Genomic DNA, 25788 nt, shown 5'->3' on the forward strand with positions numbered 1-25788 from the left:
TTTTATACAAATATGTATGTATGTATAAATATTTATATATGCATGAGATATAATAAACTGAAAAAATATTATCAGTTAAGATGAACATGGTCAAATTAATGGTGTAAGATCAGATGGCTGGGCAAGAGAATTTATTAATTTTACTGCTTTTTTATTAACTTTCAATATTCAATATGCATATAGGATTTTCTAGGTTTTATCTATTATTTTTAAAGAAGTACATTCACCATTTTCCCTTACTATTATCAGCTAATTGTATATTTCTGGTACATTTTAATATAAATTGTGGAGAATTAGTTATTTGCCAAGTCATAAAATAATTATCAACATAAAAAGTGTATATACTGTGAAGTACAGTTTCATCACAAACATGATGGGGGTGAACTACCAGCACAAAGTTGAACCTATTTGTGTTTCATTCTCACCATAGCTTAAGATGAGTAGCACATTTTCAAGGCCATGAAGACAGCCAGACACAGAGATAGTAGATAGATACATAAATGATTTTAGAAACATCAAGACTTATAATGCATTCATCTGTCACATTTTTTAGACAAATTTAAGTACTTCCTTGTGATATGCTAATAAATATTTACCAGGCTGTTCTCTGAAAAACCAATGCATGCATATAAATACATTTATTAAATAAGTTTATTATAAATTTCATTAACAGAAGTGTTATGACAATTTATATATAATACAATATGCGCTATTCTTTATTTTATATTCTATATAGCTAATTAATTTTCTCAAAATGCTTTCATTAATTTTTGCCAAACTCTTGTAGACAACTTACACTTGTAATTAAAAATGAGTACATGACTGACATTAATGTTGACTGATATTTTTGTTTATGTCATTGGTAAAAGAAAAGTGAAACAATCAAGGGAGGTGTAGAAATATCACTTGTTCACTTGAGCAATTTTACCGAACATAGTAATAGATTCGGGATATTAGAAGAGTAGTTTCCCGATTTTTTGTGCCATTTAAAGTGTAATATTTGTAGACAAAACACATTTGAAGTTGAATTGCATTAATAGTTTCCTTACTGTTTTCCTAAATTTATACCAGAGATTGAGAGATTATAGCCCATAGTCAAACCCAGCTTGACTCCTATTATCTCTGAGCTAAATCCCCAGTCCTATTTTATTTTTTCATTTTGAAACAGGGTCTTGCTAAGTTGCTGAGGTTGGCATATTTGATACTTAAAAAAGATGAAAGAGTACTAAAATTATATTTTATAACAAAAATATTAATTTTAAGTATTTAATGCATATATATACATATATTAATAGGCAAGATAGTGGATATAGATTACAGGTCTATTAACAATTTCAATTATGTTTTTACACATAGTAAAATTTTAAGTATAGAACTTCATATTTAATGTACATCAATTTTATAAGATCCTTTCACCCTTGTTTCTGTTTTCTTTTTCCTTGTTTCTATTAAAAAAATAGGTGGAAAGGGCATTTCAGCAAGGTGAATCTACAGTTCTTTTGTTCAAGTTTTCCTAAGATTTAATCTTAAGTTTTTTGTTGGCTTTTATTTAAAATAGCCAAGAAAAATGTACTTGTCGCATTAAATTGCATGGAACACCTTTTTGAAGCCATTGCTCATCCAGAACAGGCCTGGCCTTGAAGATGAATTGACTAGAATCATGTGGTTTCCCTAATCACTCTGCTTTTAAGTTCAATCATGAAGAACTCCATGTACTCAGAGTGTTAAGAACTAATGATTGCTCTGAAACTGTCAGCCTGAGTGACTGACATTTTTCTCCCCTGGTAATAGAAGGGCAATGCATTAATTTGTTTTAAAAAATGAAGATTTTCCTTTAGAAATTCGGTTATATTGTTTCTCTAAATCTAACTGTAGTTGGCAATTGATTGAATCTCTCCTTCGAAACTAATGAACCAATTCATGGTAAAGGGCTAAGAGCACTGAACTGGAAGGCTGGGATCATGATATCAATACTGCTGTTAATGTAATCAGAGATCATGTCTGTTTCTACACACACACACACACACACACACACACACACACACACACAGTGCAATTCTATAACTTTCCAGACCTTAATACCTTCTTTATCTTTAAATTTAGAGTACATATTCAACATATTAAAATGTCTTTTTAGTTCTTATGTTTTTTTTTTGTTTTGTTTTGTTTTGTAGTACTGGGTATTGAACCCAGGAACATTCTGTCTCCAAGATACACCCTAGCTCTCTTTTATTTTTTATTTTTTGTTTGGAAACTGAGTCTTACTAGGTTGCTAAGAGTTTTGATATGTTGCTGAAGCTGTCCTTGAACTTGAGATCCTCCTGTCTCAGTCTTCTAAGTACTGGTATTGCAGGTGTGCACCACCATACCTGGTTAGTTTTATATGTTAGCTGGAGACTTTTTCCTCTTCGTGTGCATTATAAACTCTTCAGCTCTATACCGACAATATATCAGTTATAAGTGTTTCCTCCTGGTCAGTCATGCTTTTCATCTTTCTGCAGTCTCAGGTATCTCCAACAATTCCAAGGTATTTTTTCTCAAGAAAAATCCCTGATTTTACTCAACTTCAGTGTCTTTCTTTGGCATTGAGGATAAAGCCTAATGTAAATATGGAATTCTGTATCTTCCCAATCTGTATTTCCTTTTTGAAGTACTAAGGATGGAATCCAGGAGCATTCTACCTCCAAGATACACCCCCAACCCTATTTTTTATTCTTTATTTTGAAACAGGGTCTCACTGAATTGCAAAGGGCCTCATTAAGTAGCTGAGGCTGTCCATGAACCGTAGTTCTCCTGTCTCAGCCTCCCAAATGCTGGGATTACAAGCCTGGCCACTGTGCCTGGCTGGATTTCTTTCTTTCTTTCTTTCTTTCTTTCTTTCTTTCTTTCTTTCTTTCTTTCTTTCTTTTTTGGTCTTTTAACCTTTTACCAATTTCTGCTCTCCATTCTTGTCTTTGGATACCACCCTCACCTCCTCCATGGAAGGCAACCATGTCAAAATTAGTTATTTCAACCTTTTACTTTCTCCACTGCTTTCAGGAACACTGCTTTTGCTGCACGTTCTGTTCTTTCCCCTTTTGTATCAAGTAAAATCCCATTTCTTTATTTATTTCCTATTCAAATAACACTATTATAGAAAGTTCCCCCGAATATCCAGAGAGAAAAATTTCTCCTTTCTTCTCCATATTAAATCATCTCATACTACTCTCATGCAATCTATTTTAGAAATTAACAGGTTGACTTATATTTAGTTGTCATTTTTTTCCAGTAGATTATATGCTACTTTATTCAGTCACCAATCAAACCTTTATTGAAGACCCATTTTTCATTAGGCTCTTTGTCAGATATAGGGAACATAGTCGGAAGAACTAATCTTTAAACGAGTTCAATGTCTATATAGAGTCAACTTTAAATAATTTTTAACTTACAAACTAAGATAAATGTGGTGATAGGATGTAGTCTGAAGAAAATAGAGTGGAAAAAAGAAAAAGACAAGTTCATGCACAGGAGGGTAGGGATTATATCCAGGGAATGTCCCTGGTTGGGGTACACCATTAATTTAAACCTTTTAGCTAGGCATGGTAGCACATTCTGTAATCCCAATATTTGGGAGGCTGAGACTGGATAATGGAAAATTTCGGGCCAACATCAGGCACTTAGACTTTTAGCAACTTAGGAAGACTCTGTTTAAAGCTAAAATAAATAAATAAATAAATAAATAAATAAATAAATAAATAAATAAAAAGGGCCTGGAGTTGTAGTTTGTAGGTAGAATGTCCCTGGGTTTATTCCCCAGTACCAAAAACAAAACAAAACAATTCAGAGCCTGGCATATAATAAAAACTCAATGAATGTTGTTAAACACGTATTTTGAGTATATAAAGGCCTATTTTCTCTAGTGTGTTGGAAAAAATCCATAGGTAGTGAAGAGATTTCAGAGGTATAATAAAGCTCACACGAGTGAGAGTATCAGGCCTTTCTTTGCACAGATATTCCACAGGGAAAATTAGTTTTGCACACTGTGAGAGCAGATATATCAACTCCATCCACCTTGACTAACAGAAACAATCTCATGCACAGAAGACTCCCACAAAGCTACTACAGGCTTGTAGAACCATCAGAAGTGCAGGAGACAGCCTTCCTTACACACATCAGGAGATGGAGATTCAGCTTCTTCCTCCTGGCTTCCCCCCAGGAGGTCAGGTGATTGATTTATTTGTTGCACGTTTGACTCATTTTCCTAGAAAGTTCAGACTCGGCAGGTAATGTTAGGTGGTGAGATCGCTGATGGCTCCTTCATCCTACACTTTTCAACCTCACTGCAGACCTTCTGCCCCATGCCGCCTTCTAGGTCCAGACCACCACGGTCTGCGCATCCCGCTGGTTGCTAGGTAACCACCTCACCCGCAGCCTGGTCTCCAGGGGGTCACGAGCTGCTTCTGCCTCCCTTCCAGTCGTTCCAATCAGCAACCAGGGTGCGCGTCACGTGGGACTCTGGGGCGGGGCCTGGGGCGGTTCCCGCCACCCGGGCGCCTGGGTCGAGTTGGCCGCCCCAGCCTCCCCGCCTCTCGGGACCCGCTGGCCAGCCGCCCCGCCCCTGGGAGCCGGTGCCCGCGCTCCTGCGGTCCAGCTTCAGCACCGTCCGCTGTCCGCAGCTGCAGCTGCCTCCAGGTAAGGAGACCGGAGGCCACGGGGTGAGCGCCGGCCGCGCGGGGCTGGAGAGGGGACTTTGATTTGCCCTGGCGTGGTGGTCGGGGCCTCGGTGGTCCCCGCGATCGCAGGCTGGCGCTGGGCGCGTCTCCTAGGGCTTTGCACACGGAGGCGCGTAAGGGCTAATCCCCCGAGCTTTAGATCCACACACCTGATTATCACAAGGAGCAGCGAGAAGCCATCATTCATGTAGTTCATGTAAACCAGGACTGTGTCGAGACACACTGATTTACTTTTGTTTTTAAGGCTCTTAAGCATATGTATGTCTAGAGCATGGATTGTTATTCTCACCGGTGTGCACACTGTCAGACACTTCTCTGTATGGATGATTCCTTACCCCTTGGAAGATGGTCGTAATATTAGGGTTATAACCCAGAGGTCTGATTAATAAGGAAATGGGTTCCACAAAGAGGCAGAGGTATTATGTATGAAGTAAATCATAAAAACACAATCTTCTCTTTTCTCACCCCACAGACTTTTGTGGATGCAAATAAATATTAAAAAGAACCAAAGATTTACGTTGACAAGATTTTTTACACTATTAACCAAAAGCAATTGGTTGGAATGAAATTTAGTGAAAAGTTTAATCATCAGTTAAAAATAAGCCACTCTTATTCTATAGGATTTGGACACAGTTACTACGTTTTAAACTTTCAGAAATATCCTTCAAAGAAAACTAACCAAAAACCAAACATAAGTTCATTATGTAAAAGGTGCAAAATAGTCCGGCGTGGTGGCACAGGTTTGTAATCCCAGCGTTTGGGAGGCTGAGACAGGAGGATCGCACAGGTTGAAGCCAGCCTCAGCTATTTAGTGAGGCTCCCAGCAACTTAGTGAGACCCTATTTACAGATAAAGTATAAAATAGGTCTGGGAGTGTAGCCCAGAGGTAGAAAAGCCCCTGGATTCCACCCCCAGTACTACAAAAAAATTTTTTTTAAAAAAGATAAAAAAAGGTGCAAAATAGAGTTGATTAAAAACAGAACATGAAATTATAAATTGTAATTTTTAGCACTGAAATAGCATTTCTGGGTAATGATAAACAGAACATTGGTGAAAATGAGTTTATGAAGGTTTATCAACTTTAACTTAACAGGGATTTAAACATTCGGTGCATTTGTAGATTTATGAATTGTCTTATCATTATTCTGCATTAAGGGAGTTGATGCTGGGCTTCTGGCATTTATAACCTATATGGAAAAAGCATTCTCTTAGATACTTTGAAATTCTGCCCTCAGTGGCCTGTGTATGCAAGAAAATGGAAATAGTTATATCTTACCTATTTGAAGGCAAAACTCTGAAACAATCTGTTTAGCAATCTATCCTGTTCTATCATCTGAAATTCAGTATAGTAATTATGTGCTTATGAAAAGTTAATTCAGTAGAATTTGGGGAAACGTGCTTTAGTGGTTTACTTAGAGATATATATATTACAAATAGTAGTCTCAGTTTACTGAATCAAGAGTTCCAGGGAAGTTTTCAAAGGCCAGACAGAAATCATATATGTGTACTTGAAAGTTTTTAATTTCCTTCTTTTAATTTCCTTCAAATTCTGACAAATTTGAAGGATTTGCATTTCTTCCAGAATTCATTTGAGATCTCATATGTGAAAAAAGGTTAACAGTATATCAGATGACTAAATGACAAGCTTAATTAGCCTTTCATGGTAATGGTGCCTATTATATGGAAGAATCACTGCTACCTTTTACAACTGCTGAGTTTCATTTAGCAGATTGGAATGTTACAGTGAAGCCATGTAGCTTCCATTGTGCCTTCAGGGACAAAGATTTCAGTGAGTGTTTTAATTCATAGACAGTATGTGAGGAGATTGGAAAGAGTTTCTTATAACTCAGCCTCTTTTTTAATCAAAAACTTATAAATTGAGACTTGGTTGGCACTTTTCAACAAGACCGTGCTTTGTTCTGTATAACACGGTGATGATTCCCTCATGGTTGATGACATTATGCCTTGGAGATTTGTGAGCAAGAAAGTAGATCTGGATACCTGTAGAGAATTTTAGGTATTCCCCAAAGAATCTAGTGTGTAGGGAAACAAAATCTAGAGGGAAACTTGTTCTCAGTTGAGTTTACTTAAAGAGTTCATGAAGGATTTGTAACTTTGATAATCAATTGGTGGGGAAATACTATAAAATGATCAGCTTTGACCTCTGCCTTTATGTTTATTTTTACATATACTTTTGTCCTTGTACTTTGAAAGAAAAATCCCATCATGATTGATTAGAAAGACTTATTCATGTAGTGAAGCATGCCTTATCACAATAGACTGTAGAGTTCTGAATATTTTCATTTGGTCTCAGTGATAGACAAATATAATAGAAGATAAATTCAAATTTTTCAAGTAGGCTAAACTTTGAAAAAACACCAACCTGAATTAGGAGCTACGGCTGGTACTTGCCAGCCAGATATAATTTAATCAACCACTTGAGTGAAATAATTTTGTGTATAATGATACAGGTCTTACTTTTATTATTTCATATCTACTTGCAAAGTATAGTTTATTAGACTAATTATGCCTTAAGGTTCTAGAATTTTACATCTACCTTAATACATATAACAGATAAACAGACATTAATATAAATCTTAGACAGTAAAAAATATAAGAGGTAATTCATTGATGTTATTTTGTATTATCAGGTTATTTGATAACTGTCACGTTCAGGGAGGTATTGACAAAAGATACATCAAATAAATTCCCATCTGTCAGTGAGGATGTTATAACATCCAATACTTGTTTATAGATTCAAATGCTCCGAGATGGGAAATTCACAGTATCTTAAACAATTTTTCTTATGCCTAGGTTTGTTTTCTTCTTCCAAAATCATTTAAAATTATGATTATGTATTAGTATTCCAGGAAATCTCACTTACAATGATTATATACAATAAGCCCAATTTCATATCACACAAATAACAAACTTACTTTCAAGTTGCAAAGTAGCAAATAATTCTCATTATAGAGAGCACTTGTGTTTAATGTGTGATAAAATAATTTTCATTCATTAATGGAAAGAGCTCCATGTGTAGTCATGAAAATTAAATAGTTGCTTAATAAACAGCAACTAATATTTAATGAAGCTTAGTTTTTAAGATATATATTTTAGTAACTCTTTTAAGTGCTAGGGAGCATCTTTCTTAAAACCGCATGACAACACGTTTGAAGGAACATTTTAGAAAAGAAGCTAGAAGGGTTCTTCTATAATAAATAAAATCAATTAATCTATAATGACATCAGTTAATCTCATTATTTTTCACATGAGAACCAAACACATAAAGACTGTTTCTTAAAATTAGGAATAGGAAAGTTAAACTAGAAACTCGGGCTTTGACACTTAGTATTATGCTACCCTTCTCAACAGTTACAAAATATATCACCAACATTATTTTCTTATTTTTTATAATTCTTCAAGTGACTGATTCAAAAGTTTGAATAACTAAGGTTTAAATCACTTTGGTATTCTTAAAATAATAATTAAACATAACAAATAATATGCTTATATTTGGTCTCATCATTTAGAAATGTTTACTTAAAATATTTGTTCAAAAGTACCTTACCACAATCTATATAACGTATTTACTTGCTTATCAATGCAATTTAAATTCTGCTGCAAGGTCTTTTGTAATTTGAGATTTGGTTACCTTAGAAATTCTTTATCTCAGTGCACCCTATGATAGCTGTCACTCCTGCAGTTAAATGTTAATAATATTAGGATTAAATTGCTTTTTTAAATCATACCTGAAGCCTAGATTGTGGGTATCTTTAGGTAAAATTTTAAATTTGAATATGTTTATTTTCTAGGATTTCTCCCTCCTTGGTACTAGATGCATCTATTGCACTGTTATTTTACCTGTATCTTAGTTGAGCAGCATCAGCATCTCCTGGTTCTCTTGTTAGGAAAACCTGGCTACTCTATTACCATACCCTTTGTGAGGGGGGACCCTGGAATCTGTTTTAGCAATTCTTATGCAAAGTAGGGTTTGAGAAGTACTGATGAAAGGTGCCTTATACCATTGGACTTGGTCACCTCTTGAGCTTTGAAGCTTTGCTTGGGCATACCATGCACTACTGATTAACTCCTTCCTAAAAATATTACAGTAGATATATTTTATTAGCATTTTTATTTCATTAGTAAATTTCAGAACATAATGTCATACCTTCATAGTAATATTAGTTCATGTTTAGAGAGAATTGTATGTTGGCTAAAAAATAAATTTTAGCAAGTAGATTATGAAATAGATTAAGCACTGCACTAGTATTTTAGGACTTATTTCATAATTCTGTCAATATACTGGATACATATACAGAACAACCTTTTGAGTTTAGTGCCTTTAAATAGGCTATTCGTAAAATGTTTGAACTCATAAGCTCCCATTGGATTTTCCGTGTTGGTTTGTTTATTTTAACCAATTGACTCGCCAAAATGATTATTTAAAAGTCTTTGCCCAGAACATGAAAATATGAGTATAAGTTACTTTTTTGACAAATGAGAATCTTGATGTTTATAGATAGAGAATTACAAATGGTCACTTTGATATAAAAACTCATATACAAAAGCCATTTACCAACTGAATTAATTATAGGGGAACAGGTCTCTTCAGGTTTACAGGGACATTTTATGGCATAGCTCCTAAGCCTTCCTTCATGAAGAATGGTATTACTTATAAAAATAAGCCTACAAACTATTCATTATACCCTATTAAGGAAATAGCCCTATATATGTTGTGATAAATATTTACTTTCGTAATGTTTCCTTAGTGGCATATTCACTTGTAGTTTCTTAGGTTATGAATGGAAATCTGTGGTTTCCTTCTCTTCTACTTTTCTATGGATGATTTTCTCAAAATGGTCACACAGAAGTTTTTATGAATAAGCCTGTTTAAGTAAAAGTAGATTACTTCAGTCAAATCAAACATCATTTCCACATTACAGCACTGAAGACTCTAATCTTCCAAGGCCCTAGATAAATCTATAATCATAGTTCAAATCCATGTAATTTTCATTTTGGTGGTTAAAATATAGGAATGTATAAAATAAATATATGTAGGTGGATGGTGAATATAACTATATTCACATTCCTACCACTTTAAATCACTATCTTGCTTTTCTGATACTCAGTATGTGATTTTTACTTATATCTCCTGGTTTTGCTGACCACCATGGACTTTATACTGGTATAAGGAGTCATCTTGTGTGAGCCCAAACTAAAACTTCCATAATAACCTAACACTTTCTGTGTGCTTCCTAATCCAGGATTTTAATGTAGGCTAATACTGTATTAGTTGTGACCTCTTTTATCATTTAAGCTTTTAAGACATCATGATTTGACATATATTGAGAATGCTTAGATAAAATGTCCTGCCAGCAAAAGTAAAAAGGTAAACTGAGAGATGAATCTTTGTTAGTAGAAGATGCTAGAGGTAGTTTTTTTTCCCCCTAAATTATCTACTGTTATGTAACCAAGTCAGTAGTTCTCAAACTTCTCTGGCATATCTGGAGGCAATATTGACAAGCCCCATCCCAGTATTCTGATTTGTTAAATTTAGAATCTAATCCAGAAATCTGCATTTGTGGCAATTTTTTGAATTATGTTACAGAATGTATGAAAAACACGCACACATTGAAATGAACTAATTCAGACACTCAAAATGTCTTACTTTTAGCCAGGTGTGTTGGTGCACAATTGTAATCTCAGTATTTGGGAGACTGAGACAGGAGGATCACAGGTTTGCAGCCAGCCTCAACTCTACTTAGGCTCTCAGCAACTTAGTGAGACTGTTTCAAAATCAAGAATAAAAAATAGGGCTGGGTATGTAGCTCAGAGGTAGAATGCCCCGGGTTCAATCCTTAGTACACACACACACACACACACACACACACACACACACACACAAACACACACACTCCTATTTATGCTTAATAATTTGTGGCTTTACATATCACAGTGAAAGTCATGATCCTATAGAATTAAAGATACCAGAAAGATACAGGAAGATTTTAAGTTAGTAAACCAATGGTTGATAAAAAAAATAAATACTTGCAGTATCTTATATTTTCAAGTGTTTTTTCAAACAATAATCACATACTGATTATGTAATTAGAAATATACTTTGTATAGCTTGACCATATATTAACATTTAAAACACTGATTTTATTGATATATTTAAAAATTTCTATAATAAAGGTGATATATTTCTATTACAGAATACTTTCAAAATTTAGAAGAGTATAAAGATGTGCTTAACAAAACATTCTTAAATCTCTACATTCCAACATATATCTGATCTTTTAATGCACAGTTTTAGGCACTTTTATTGATTATTTTTTGTACCAGGGATGTAACCCAGGGGCACTGTACCTCTGAGCTATACCCCAGCCCTAGTTTTTAGTCTTTTTAAAAAAAATTTTTAATTTTTTAAATTTATTTTTATTGATGCATAGTATTTATACGTCATAATGAGGTAAAAAACTTGTGTAGGCATAAATGCACACATCACCCAGCCAGCCCCCACCCAGTCCCCAGCTCACTCCCTCCCCAACCCTCCCTCCCATGCTTGGTTTAGTGGTTGACTTTGATAAGTACATCATGCGCTTTAAAGTGTTTCCCTCTTCCCACCTCCCATCCCCACAGTTAGGTTGTCTTATTTGCTCCTCTATAGGATCTCTTTTTTCACCTGGAGTTACTCCTATGACTCCATTCACCCTAGCTTTCACATATTAGGGAAAGCATCCGATTCCTTACTTTTTGTGACTGACTAATTTCACTTAGTATAATGTCCTCAAGATCCATCCATTTCCCTGAAAATACCACAATTGTATTTTTTTTTATGGCTGAGTAAAATTCCATTGTGTACATATCCCACAGTTTTGTAATCCATTCATCTGTTGATGGACATCTTGGCTGGTTCCACAATTTGGCTATGGTGAATTGTGCAGCTATTAACATAGATACACAAGCATTAGTTTGATAATTTGGTTTCTTTTCCTTTGGGTAGATATCCAGAAGTGGTACTGCTGGATCAAATGGTAGATTTATTCCCATTCTTTTGAGGATTCTCCATACTGTTTTCCAAAGTGGTTGCACTAATTTGCAATCCCGCCAACAATGTCTTAGAGTTCCCTCTTCTCCACATCCTCGCCAGCATTTGTTATTTTTCATGTTTTGAATGATGGCCATTCTAGTTGGAGTTAGGTAAAATCTCAGGGTAGCTTTGATTTGCTTCTCTCTGATTGCCAATGATACTGAGCATTTTTTCGTGAATTTATTGGCCATTTGAATTTCTTCTTTTGTGAGGTGTCTATTTAGTTCATTTGCCCATTTTGTTATTGGATGATTTGCTTTTTTAGTGTTGAGTTTGAGTTCTTTACATATTCTATATATTAGTCCTCTATTGGAGGGGTGGGTGGCAAAAATCTTCTCCCATTCTGTTGGCTCTCGATTGAGGTTCATGACAGTTTCCTTTGCTGAACAGAAGCTCTTCAGTTTTATGCAATACCACGCATTGATTTGTCTTTTGGTTTGGTGTACCTTTGGAGTCTTGTTGAGAAAGTTTTTATCTGTGCCTATGTGTTGCAGTGTTGGACCTATCCCCTCTTTGAGGAGTCTTAAGCTCTCTGATCGAATTTCCAAGTCTTTGATTCATCTTGAATTGACTCTTGTACAGGTTGAGAAAGTGGGATTAATTTCCAGTTTTCTGCATATGGTTAACCAGTTTTGCCAACACCATTTGTTGAAGAGGCTATCTTTTTTCCAGTGCATGTTTTTGGCCCTTTTGTCAAAAATCAATTGGCTGAAAGTGTGTGGACTTGTCTCTGGGTCTTCTATTCTGCTCCATTGGTCTATGTATCTGTTTTTGTGCCAGTACCATGCTGTTTTTATTACAATGGCTATGTAGTATAGTTTAAAATCTGGCATTGTGATTCCTCCTGCATGGCTTTTGTTGCTGAGAACTACTTTGGCTATTCTGGGCCTTTTGTTTTTCCAAATAAATTTAAGGACTGATTTTTCTATGTCTGTAAGACATGATCTTGATAGTTTAATGGGCATTGTGTTGAATCTGTAGATCACTTTTGGAAGTATGGCCATTTGATAATATTTATTCTGCCTATCCATGAACATGGAAGATCTTTCCATCTTCTAAGATCTTCTTTGATTTCTTTTTTCAATGTTTTATAATTTTCTTTGTAGAAATCTTTTTCCTCCTTGGTTAAGTTTATTCCTAAGTATTTTATATTTTGTGGGTGATCTTGAGTGGAAGTGTTTTCTGAATTTCTTTTTCAGTGGGTTTATGGTTGGTGTACAGAAAAGCTTTTGATTTTTCAAGATTGATTTTGTATCCAGACACTTTGCTGAATTTGTTGATCAGTTCTATAAGCCTTTTGATTTGAGTTTATTGGGTTTTCTAAATATAGTACCCTGTCTTCTGCAAATAGTGAAAGTTTGAGTTCTTCTTTCCCTATTTGTACTCCTTTGGTTTCCTTCTTTTGCCTTATTGCTCTGGCTAGAGTATCAAGTACTATATCAAAGAGAAATGGTGATAATAGACATCCTTGTCTTGTTCCTGTTTTTAGGGGGAATTCTTGAAGTTTTTCCCCATTTAGTATGATGTTGGCAGTGGGCTTATTGTAGATTGCCTTTATGATGTTGAGCTATGTTCCTTCTATTCCAATTCTCTGCAGTGCTTTTATCATAAATGGATGTTGGATTTTATCAAATGCTTTTTCAGCATCTATTGAAATGATCATGTAATTTTTGTCTTTGGTTCTGTTTATATGATGAATTACATGGATTGATTTTCATATGTTGAACCAGCCTTGCATCCCTGGGATGAACCCTACCTGGTCGTGATAAATGATTTTATGTGTTTTTGAATGTGTGTTGCTAGTATTTTGTTTAGCAGTTTTGCATCCAAATTCATCAAAGATATAGACCTGTAGTTCTCCTTCTTTGAACTCTCTTTGTTTGGTTTTGGTATTAATGTGATGTTGGCGTCATAGAATGTATTTCTGAGAATTCTGTTTTTTTCTATTTCATGAAATATATTGAGGGGTATTGGTATTAGCTCTTCTATAAAGGTTTTATAAAATTCACTTGGGAAACCATCTGGTCCTGTGCTTTTCTTTGATGGTAGGCTCTATTGCTGTTTCAGTCTCTTTGATTGTTATTGGTTAGTTTAAGTGTTCTATATCTTCTTGACTCAGCTTAGGAAGGTTGTATTTATCTAGGAAGTTGTCAATTTCCTCCAGATTTTTCATTTTGTTGGAGTATAGTTTTTCAAAGTAGTTTCTGATAATCCTCTGGGTTTCCACACTGTCAGTAGTAATATCTCCTTTTTCATCTCTTATCTTCATAATTTGGGTTGATTCTCTCTTTTTAGTTAGTTAGGTTGGCTAGTGGTTTGTCGATCTTGTTAATTTTTTTGAGAAACCAGCTTTTGGTTTTGTTGATTTTCTGTGTTTTTTTTTTAATTCTCTACTTCGTTAATTTCTGCTCTGATTTTAATAATTTCCTGTTTTCTACTGGCTTTGGGATTAGATTGTTCCTGTTTTTCAAGGCTTTCAGGTGTGTCATTAGGTTATTTATTTGATAATTTTCTGTTTTTCTTATGTGAGCACTCAATGCTATAAATTTTCCTCTTAATAACTGCCTTCAAAGTGTCCCAGAGGTTTTGATATGTTGTATCTTTCTTTATTTTCATACTCTTGAAGAGTATGAAAGAGCTCCATCCTCTACAGGAAATGTGTAAAGGAAGTGCATCCAAAGCAAAAGCATTTCGAATCTTCAAGGCACTTAGTCTGAAAGTGTAGAACAGTTTATGTTTGGGAACTACAATGAAAGCAGGGGACCGGTAAGTAAATTATTCCATTTGTCTGCACAAAACATGATGAGAAGTTTTATTTAAAAAGTGGAATTAGGAGCCAGGTGTGGTGGCGCACGCTTGTAATCCCAGCATTTGGGAGGCTGAGACAGGAGGATCGTGGTTCACAGACAACCTCAGGTACTTAGGCAGTTCGCAACTTAGTGAGACCCTGTTTCAAAATAAAGAATAAAAAATTGGGTGGGGGGTGTAGCTTGGAGGTCAAATGCCTTTGGGTTCCATCCCCAGACCCGCAAAAAATAAATAAAATAAATAAATAAATAAATAAATAAATAAAAAGTGGAATTAGGGATGGAGATAAGGGCCTTTTGATGAAGCATTTTAAATGTAATTTGAAACGGCTTGCTGATCATATGTAATAGGAAGGAAAGACAACATTAATGAGCAGCAGATGGCTTAATGTCTTCATTTCAATTTACTATCTATAGTATTCTCATGGTCATTGGAATGGAACATCCAAGAGGAAGAATCTTGGGTGGTGATAAAAAAGGAAACCTTACTTGAAATAGATTTTAAGTTCTAAACATGCTAATACCAAGATGCACAGGTGAAAGTTTGAGGTATCCAGGATTAGTAGGTATTGGAACTGAAGCTTAGGAGCGTGGCTTGGATAGAAGGTTAAGTGTATTGGTAGAGGAACTGGGATCATTGAAACAGAGACAAAGTAGTCAGGAGATTTAGGCCTGTTGCATACAGGTTAAAGAAAAAGGGAAAAAGTAAACCAAAAACATATGCAGGACTTCTACCAAGAAGTGCAAGTCCAGCTAGGATAAGCCAGACGAGAGACAGCTAAGAGGTGGAGACAGTTCCAGAGGCTTGGATAAGGCAGGAGATTCGAACTGAGCAGACAGACAGGTGGAGAGCCCTCCGGGAGAACTAAGAACAGGGAAAATAGCACTGCCCTGATTCAAGGCAGACATCAATGTAGTGAAATTAAGCAAGGGACTTGCCAGTCCTGGAACTTCTTGTGGAAGCAAGGACTTCAAGAAGGTATTATTGAAAATATTTCTATGATATAAGAAATCACAGTTCAGATAGGCTATTCTCAATTTGCTATAGCAATACTTATATTTCATAGTAGCGTGTCTTTTTATGCCAGAGTAAACTCTGCCTTGCTTTTGGGTGTGAAGGAGGAAACAATCTAATTATTTCCTCTTCTTTTTCCTCTTCTTCTGTCTCCCTGTTTTCTTCTATCCCTTTGCTCTTCTCTCCCTTTTTCTCTTCCCCCTTTTTTTGCTCTTTTACTTTTTCCTTTTATTCTTTCCTGTTTTGTTTCTTCCTCTCTTCCTTCCTCCTACCCTCCCTCCCTTTCTTCCTTCCTTTCTTTGATTTTTGTACAAATGTAAAGGTTTGATGAGTTTCATTGAGAAAAGGTCACTTGGATCCTTTTACATATTTGGTTAAACATCTAAGTCTTATAGAGGATATTTTGCAGTCCAGTTATTCTCTGATATAGCAAGAAGTATATATATTTTTATCATGGCTAGTAAATAATTTATTGCAGAATGAGTAAAAAATAAAATTCATGTGATTTTTATCACCTGTTGAATGTACTAGCACTCTAAACTTTTTGAAAGAGGTGATTAGCAATCAGCAAACTATAAAAAGATTTGACTCTCAAGTACTGAGCTGTAAGCAAACAGTAACGTAAGATTGACATTGTCATTTGTACACTTTTTAATTTGGAAGTTTTATATATCTAGCTTTATGTCCAGCTCGAAGTGGAAATTTGAACTTTTTTTTTTTTTTTTTTTTTTTACTTTCTAATACGTTGTTAGGATTTCTTAAAAAAATAAAACTTCTATCTTTTGAAATCATTTGCCTATTTCATACAAAAGTTAAACCTAAGATATTTTTAGAATGCAAACTGAAAGTCTAATAGAATACCTGATGTAGCATTCTCTGAAATTATACAACATAATTATTTATCTTAATATAGTATTATATTTTCTGAATTAGCATCCATCTGACAGGGTAATTATTTCTGAGGTATTACAGCCCTTTAAGCTGAAATATTTATGCAGTATTTAGTTTCTTGTACTGACCTCATTTCACAAGAGAGATTGTGGTCAAGCTTGTCTGGTTGAAACACATTATTGTTACTTTAGGTGCTGACTATTCTGATGCCGAGTTTCCATTTGCCTTGATTAAAGTAGAATCATTCTATGGCTTGGATGACTTACGTTTCACATTGGTTTGAGCAAGATGATTGGTTTGAAGGACTACAAAGAGTAAGATACATTTATGTTGTAACTATGACTTTCTGTGGTTGTTTTCCGCTTTGATTCTTATGCAGCTATATTTTGTTTCACTTATACTGAAGATACTTTTGCATTACCGAATTCTGATAGTAGATAAGATAGTTTTTTGATATGTTTCAAGCAGAAATAAGTATACTTTATTAAAATAGTTATAATCATATATTAAAGAAAAACGTATTTTTTCTATCCTGCTTTCAGATAAATTTTAGTCATATTTTCATCTTGTCTTTAGGCTTTAAATATAAAATATCATTTTGTAAATGAGATTAATGTATGAAAATAGCAATAACCTGAAGAAAGTAATTTAATATAAAACCATTTAATGAAATAGAAGTTAAATGTATTTTAGTACTATATATTAGAATAATATTATAAAAGGAAATGCACAAAATTTCTAAGAATGAGTGCCATATTGTATACGATAAATTTTAGGCAATTAATTATGGTTCCAAAGGAATTGCAATATCATGGAAAATTTTGCATGGTAATTTTTATCCTGATCATTATTTCAATAATAAAAAGTTATTTAAAATATAGCATGCTAAAATGGACAGCTTTGTTAAAATGGGCTTAGCTTAGAAATATAGGGTTTCTTTTTATTTTACATTTCTAATGGAGAGTTTAGCATTATTTAAATGACGACTGTGTGGATTTTTATTTTCACTAATTTATTTCAACAAAAAAGCCAGCCTATCTCTGTGCAGTTTGATCACATTTTTCTCATCTTTGTTGGACGGCATAGGCTCTTAAGATACGCAGAATTTTATTTTTATTGTTTTTCATGTCTCCATTCTAATCATGTCAGTCCTGTATTTCTCATTATTTTTCTTCTTTTTAATTATAAATTCTCAGCAGTGTGTATAGCTTCTTGAGTGTTTTCTAGATACTTTTTCCCCCCTTGTGTAACATGCCTGTAAACATCTTTGGAGCCAATTGATAGCTAACTTTAGATATTAATACTCATATTTGTGAAACCTAAAACATTTCTCAGAAAAGTGGTGGAAATTATTAAATAGCTTTTCATCCTGAATTCCAACTTTATCTATAGTGATGGAAAAATTTAACTTATGAGTTTAATAGTCTAATTCTAAGACACATACATAGCAACACACACACACACACACACACACACACACACACATCCCTAGAGTACTGGTATCCTTTGTAATGTGTTATTATATTTTACATGTAATAAAAGTGTATTTCTGATTTTTTTTTTTTTTGTGTGTGTGTGGTATTAGAGATGGAACCCAGGGGCATTCTACCTCTGACCTACACCCCCAGCCCTATTTTTTATTCTTTATTTTTTATTTTTTTTATTTTTTATTTATTTATTTTTTTGAACTGGGGATTGAACCCAGAGCGCCACACCTGCAAAGCAGGCGCTTTGCCACTGAGCTACATCCCAGCCCTATTCTTTATTTTTTGAAACAGCATCTCACTGAGTTGCAGAAGGCCTCACCAAGTAACTGAGATTGTCTACTAACCATGATTCTGATGTTTTTAAAATGTTTTTTTTTTCCTTAAGTGGTTCCCATAGGATAACACAGGGTGATAGTCTAATCAGGGGGGTAAGGGAGAACTGATTTTAATAAAAATCCTTTTTACTAAAATATGTGTTTTTATAAAGTACCTTTGAAGCAGTTCAGGAAGATTATGAAAATTCAAAAATATTTCCTTTTTTGCCCTTTAATTTTACTATGGGTCTTTGTAAATTAATTTATGGTTTTGAGACATAGTAAAAGAGGAACTGTTCTTAAATATAAAAAGATTGTCCTTAAAATTACCATGTCATCATTCAGAGTTTGGACTCCTTCTTGTTCAAGTTTTGATCAGTTCTTTTTTTTTTTTGGTGGTACACTCCCAGACCTATTTTCACATTTTTATTTGGAAACAGGGTCTCCTAAGCCAGTGGGCGCGGCTGGCTTCGAACCTGCGCGATCCTCCTGTCTCTGCCTCCCAAGCCCAAGCACGGGGATTACAAGCGTGCGCCACCATGCCCGGCGGCTTGATCAGTTCTTAAACAGATGAGAGTAAAAGATCCTATTCTAAACACAATTGACGTGTGACTGTTGGCTTCATTTTAAGCCAAAAATTGAAATTATTTTTAAGTTATGTGGAGATACAAATATATCCTAAGTAATTATTTATCATATGAGATTTCTTGAGTTATTTTTTAAAATATTCACAGGAAGGGAAGTTGGATTTTTTAGTTAAAAATTCTGTTAGTAATACACTGTGATCTTCCCGTCTCAGCCTCACAAATGCTGGGATGACAAGTGTGTGCCACCATGCCTGGCTTCCATAAACTTAATTTTGATTTACTTTTGAAATTTGGATTGATGATATCATAACTCTATTATCTATATTTGAAAAAAAATTTTTTTGGCGGTACTGGGGATGGAACCCTTCTGCCTCCAGGCTACACTCCCAGAGCTATTTTATATTTTATTTGGAAACAGGGTCTCTTAAACCCACAAGCCTGGCTTTGAACCTGCGCGATCCTCCTGTCTCCACCTCCCAAGCGAGGGGATTACAAGTGTATGCCACCATGCCTGGCTATATTTGAAATTTTATGGTGATCACCCGTATTATAATTATTTGTATATTCAAAAGTAAGCTTTATTACCTGTACAATGCTAATGAGGACATACTTTTATTTATTTGTTTGTTTGTTTATTTATTTATTTGTGGGTCTGGGAATGGAACCCAGGGGCATTTGACCTTGGAGCTACACCCCCTGCCCTATTTTTTTGTTCTTTATTTTGAAACCGGGTCTCACTGAGCTGCAGAGGGCCTCACTAAGTAGCTGAGGCTGTCCGCGAACCGTGATCCTCCAGGTCTCAGCCTCCGGAATGCTGGGATTACAAGCGTGCGCCACCACGCATGGCTATGAAGACATACTTTTATCATGACTTCACTTACTGTGCAAAGTATCTTTCAACATATATTCCCTATTAAACATAACAGTAAACCGTGTAATTGGTGCATGTGTGTGGTAGTGTATTTCATGTGGTATGACTGAAACCAAAAACAGAATTAGGTTAGAAAATTAAAAATAATATCCTGCAAAGGCCACAGCTGCCAGGTGACTGTCACTGTCAGTTGCATGTGTGATGACACAGTTCTCTGGCTTTCTTCCAGAATTCATTATAAATTTGTATTATTCAGTGAGCTGCAGTGTTTAGTTCCTCATTGGTAAAGAGTACACGTTACTTTGGGGCCAAAAGAGTTATTTCCTGAAGCAACAACTATTTGGAATAGACATGAAAATTCTTAAGTGAGTCACATAAAAATAAAACATTCTGAAGAGAGGATAATGAAAGGTTTAAAATACATATTAAATGTATTACCTATTACAATTAAATATGCCTATTTACTATTTTACATGACATAGTTTATAGGATTTACATTTAAATTTACAAGTATATATTTTGAAATATACACTTAATTGAATGTTTTCTATTTTTAAGAATATAGAAATATTAATTGTGCAACCATTCATGCTAATAACAAAGGAAAACCCATGGACATTTAATCTCCATGGCAACCATAGATACCACTTAATAAACTGGTATATATAAATATACCACTATATATAATATATATATTATATTATATATAAACATATATATGTCATAATCCTATTGAAAAAATAAGAAGTTTCAAATACTAACAGTTGTTTGAATACATAATACAGATTTTTAACATAATGGTATTTATATGTTTAGTGATATGTTTTTAGATTACATTCAGAATCATAGCTTTAAAAAATAAAATGCCAAGCTGGGCATGGTGGCGCATGCTTGTAATCTCAGTACTTGGGAGGCAGAGACAGGAGGATCCAGGTTCATGGCCAGCCTCAGCTACTTAGTGAGGCCTTCCACAACTTAGTGAGACCCTGTTTCAAAATAAAAATAAAAAGTGAGGCTTGTGTGTAGCTCAGATGCAGAATGTCCCTGGGTTCAATCCCCAGCACCACAAAAGTGAAAGGCTAGAATGGATATTTAAGAATGCACTGTACTTTCCACTCAATTATGCTATAAACCTAAAACTACTCTAAAATAGTTTATTAATTTTTAAAATATGAAAGTTAGCAGAAGGTGAAAATTTTAAAATGACTGCATTTTATATGTTTCAAGTTTTTCTTAGTTATGTTTCTTTTTTTCTTTCTTTCTTTTTTCTTTCAGTACTGGCAGTGAAACCCAGGGGCATTCTACCTCTGAGCTACAGCCCAAGCCCTATTTTTATTCTTTATTTTGAAACAGGGTCTCACTGAGTTGCAAAAGGTATCACTAAAGAGCTGAGGCTGGCTGCAAACCACAATCCTTCAGTCTCAGCCTCTCAAATGCTGGAATTACAAGCTTGTATCACCACACCCGGCTTTTTAAAAATTTTTTTATTGGTGCATTGTAATCATACATCTTAATGGGGTACAAGATGCTAGAGGTATACATGTTGTTTCTTTTCCAAATATAAACTCAACATTTTGTTAAGTAATTTTTAGTTACCCAGAAATGTCATAATTAGTAATCATGGATAAATAATATATAAAAGGTTATTTAACTACTTTGAGGCTGAAATTGTATATATATGTATATATATTATATATTTACATATATTATTCAAAAAGATATTGTAACATTAATTGAAAAAGGTATATATATTATGTTTTATATATAAAGGTATATATATTATGTATATGCAGATATATATAATACACAGAGATATTAATTTATCCTGAATGCTAGTACCTGAAGAAATATAGTGTCTTTAGAGGAGGAATAAAGAATATTTCTGTAGAAGTTTTTGAATACTAGTAAGCATTAAAGATTGATAGCACTGTTTCTTTATCACAGAAATTATTCACTTCAAATGATTTGTTTACTTTTTTGTATATCTTTAACAAGTTCTGTCTAGGTAGGTGCTTTATTAGGCTAAAACTATAAAATGTTGAAGAAGAAGAGGATAAAAAAGCAGAGAAAGTAGATCATTTCCAGAAGCAAAATATGAAGTGGAAAAGATAAAAGTAATTTTGTAAATTAATACATATTACTAGTCCATTGGGTAAAATATAACAGATGAGCATTTAGTAATTGCTGGACATTAAAAAAAACTGGGGGTATAATCAGTATAGGATTCCAGATAATACTGAAAATGAAGCAAATAATAAAAAGAGACACCAAGCTATTCTCCCAGATCAACACCATGCATCATTATTTCAGGATAAGCTTTCTTTAAATTTCTAGGTAGCAGATTAGGAAGATAAGAGGGTATCTAAATTAAATTGGAGGACTCCAGGGAATACACTCTACAAGCAAGCCCCTGAGACATTCCTACTACCAATCACATATGTGTGTATGTGTATGTTTTATATAAGTGATACTTCTATATGCTTTCGTTTTGACATTAACATTATGCTCTTATAAAGCTTTTGAGCAGAATAAACAATGTTGACTAAATATTGAATAAGTTAGGTAAAACTGATTTTATAATATAACCTAGTTTTCCATTTAATTATCTAAAACTATTTTAAGGTTATAATTGCTTTATATAGTATTTTCCTTACTTGAAAATCAGGTATGAAATTCACACTAATTGATATTTAAATGGAATTAATTTATAGTGCAAGTGGAAGATTGTCTTTCATTTTAGACACTTCTATATTTTTAGAATAGTATTAGATAAAATACCTAGTGATGTTCTGGATTCCACTTTTTTGTGGTACTGGGGATACTTTGGGATACCCAGGGGCATTCAACCTTCAAGATACACCCTCAGTCCTATTTTTTAAATCATTTTATTATTTTGAAACAGGGTCTCACTTAGTTGCAGAGGGCCTCACTAAGTTGCTGAGGCTGCCCTTGAACCACGATCCTCCGGACTCAGCCTCCTGGATGCTGGGATTACAGGCGTGTGCCACCACACCTGGCTTTGGATTCTACTTTAAAAAAATGTCTTGGCCAATAATTTACTGTATTAATGTTTATTCAAATATAAATTAATTACCAGCTTTTTGCTTTCTGCTTTTAATGATGAGTAATGTTGTTAAACACCTTGTATAGATATAATTATTTTCACTAGGTTTTGTGAGGATAGTCAGTGTAAGCACCATGTTCGGCTAGGTACCGTGGCACACACCTGTAATCCCAGTATTTGGGTGGGGGTTGGCAAACTGAGACAGAAGAATCACAGGTTCAAGACCAGCCTCAGCAACTTAGCAAGACTCAAGCAAACTAACGAGACCCTGTTTCTAAACAAAAATAAAAAAGGCTGGAGGTGTGGCTCAAACAAAGTATACCCCTGGGTTCAATCCCCAGTACCACAAAATAAAACCCATAAAAACCAAACACTCCACGAAGTTCTATGACATGACACAGTCCACACAGCATCGGTCTATAGTGTTTTAAATTTCAATTGGCTGCTTTAATGATTTAACAGTATGTAAAAATCGTATAGTTCACAGAAATATCTGGATATTTTAGTTTTTCTGTGAAGTTATATCCATCTAGTGGCATGGGGTAGCCATCTTCAGTGGTACGGAAACCTTTTAGATAGGATATTCACTTGATTTTCACTATAGTTTTCATCAGTCCTTAAGGGTTCACCAACATAGTCATTCCTCATTTTATGATCTCATGATCTCTGAATTACTTGCCTTGATGTTTATATGCATTTGACGGTTTCAACTCCTTTTATCTGAAAAGGTAATGGGAAATCAATAGAATTAGTAAAAAAAAAAATTTAGGGCATGAAGGTAAAGATTGGGATATATATACATACATACATACATACATACATACATACACACACACACACACACACACACACACACACATATATATATATATATACATATATATATATATATATATATATATAAAGAAATTTAGCCAATAATGAAAATCACTGACATTTTTTTCAAATTTTCTTTTCAAGCCAAATATGTCCCAGGTAAGGCAAGTGGGATTGTTGGCTGCTGGATGTCAACCCTGGAACAAAGATGTATGTGCTGCCAATGGAGACAGGTTTGCATATTGTGCTACTCTGGCTATCTATATTTATCAGGTAAAATAATACTAACTTATTGATTTTTAATTTTAACAGGTAAAATATTATTTATTCATATTTATTTTAAGTCCCTGTCACATGAAAGCTTAATGGTATAACTGAATTGATGTTTCTAATTTCAAATATTTTGCTTTCATACTATATTGGCTTTGTTATATTAAAGTATTCTAGCAGTAATTTATGGTTTATTTCAATGTAACAGTATAGTCTCATAATACTGATGTAAAACTTAATAGGAATCCATTAATAAATTAATTTCTGCAAATAGTTCAATATTCTATAGTGTGGTTAGAAAACTATAATTTGTAATGGCAAAGTCAGTGAGAGTTATTGATGTACAACAAAGGTTCTTTGTACATTTTCTATATTTATAGATTCTTTAATTTCTAACATATAGAGAAGGTTTTTCTATTAGCTACATGGGTACATTTACAATATCTATCACAGGTAGCTTAAATTGCTAAATAACATAACAGCCTATTCATTTCTTTTTTATTTTTTATTGGTGCATTGTAGTCATATCTCTTAATGGAGTACAAGATGGTAGAGGCCTACATGCACACATCACTCATTTAGCCCTTCCTCAATTCCCACCATATTCCCTGCCCCTCCCTCCTTCTCATGTTTGGCTTAGTGGTTGACTTAGATATGTTTGTGAATGTACATCACCTACATTAGGGAATTTCCCTCTTCCCCCTCACATTCCCCTCATTTAGGTTGGCTTACTTGCACATCTATAGTTTCTCCTCCTTTGTCTAGGGTTCCTCCTATGACCCATTTTCTCCCTAGGTTCTGCATGTTAGGGAGCGCATCCGATTTCTTATTTTTTGTGACTGACTAACCTCACTTATCATAATGTTCTCCAAAGAGATGCAAATCAAAACTACCCTAAGATTTTACTTAACTCCAACTAGAATGACAATCATTAAAAACACAAACAACAATAAATGCTGATGAGAATGTGGAGAAGCGAGAACTCTAATACATTGTTGGTTGGATTGCAAATTAGTGCAACCACTTTGGAAAGCAGTATGGAGGTTCCTCAGGAGAATGGGAACAAACTTACCATTTGATCCAGCGATAGACTTCTGGGTATCTACTACCCAAAAGAAAGCAAACCAAACCACCAAACTAATGCATGTGTATCTATGTTCATAGCTGCATAATTCACAGTTGCCAAATAATGGAACCAGCCAAGATGTTCATCAACAGATGAACTGATTATAAAACTGTGGGATATGTATATAGTGGAATTTTATTCAGCAATAAAGAATAATACAATTACATCATATACAGGGAAATGGATGGAACTGGAGAACATAGCCTAATTATTTCTAAATATTTATTTCTAAATACATATAATTATGTATTTATATTTTGTACTTTTATCAGTACACCATGGTCTCACATCATAGTGTAGTTCAGAATGATTATGATGCACATGCACACAGCACTTGGTGGGCTTTTTCCCAGCTCCGTCTCCACTTCCTACACCATCCCCAAATAGGATAGTGAGATTGATATCGGTTTTCCACGTGTATACATAATGTCAGTGGAAATGTCCCATTAATTAATTCTCCCTCTCTTCGCTCTGTCCTCTTCCCCTCGACCACTCCTTAGCTCCACTGGACTTTCTCCTCCATTATCTGAAGTCTCTCTGGTATCCCGATTACTCCCTAGCTTCCACATATGAGAGAAAACATATGACGTTTCACTTTGTGTGACTAGCTAATCTCACTTCACATAATATTCTCTAGGTTCACCCATTTTCCTATAAATGACATAATTTTATTCTTCTTTACTGCTTAATAGAATTCCATTGTATCTATATATATCACAGGTTTTAACCCATTTA

The 25788-nt window shown here is 34.4% G+C and overlaps 1 protein-coding gene across 5 annotated transcripts in view; it reads left to right on the top strand.

Moving 5' to 3' along the window:
- Positions 1–16766: 16766 nt before the first annotated feature.
- The window catches only part of WDR17 (WD repeat domain 17), a gene marked incomplete at both ends in the record, with an annotated part of 69447 nt that continues 60425 nt past the window's right edge, over positions 16767–25788 (top strand). For 4 of the 5 annotated variants that reach the window (XM_080710605.1, XM_080710606.1, XM_080710607.1 and 1 more), the window contains 2 exons: positions 16767–16832; positions 23802–23930. In XM_080710605.1, coding sequence (XP_080566731.1) covers positions 16767–16832; positions 23802–23930 — 195 coding nt within the window. Of the gene's footprint in view, positions 16833–23801; positions 23931–25788 lie in introns of those variants that run through there. The other variant, XM_080710609.1, reaches the window with a different exon arrangement.

The sequence above is a fragment of the Muscardinus avellanarius genome (assembly GCF_963383645.1).
Source record: "Muscardinus avellanarius genome assembly, chromosome: 14".
NCBI classification, from domain to species: Eukaryota; Metazoa; Chordata; class Mammalia; order Rodentia; family Gliridae; genus Muscardinus; species Muscardinus avellanarius.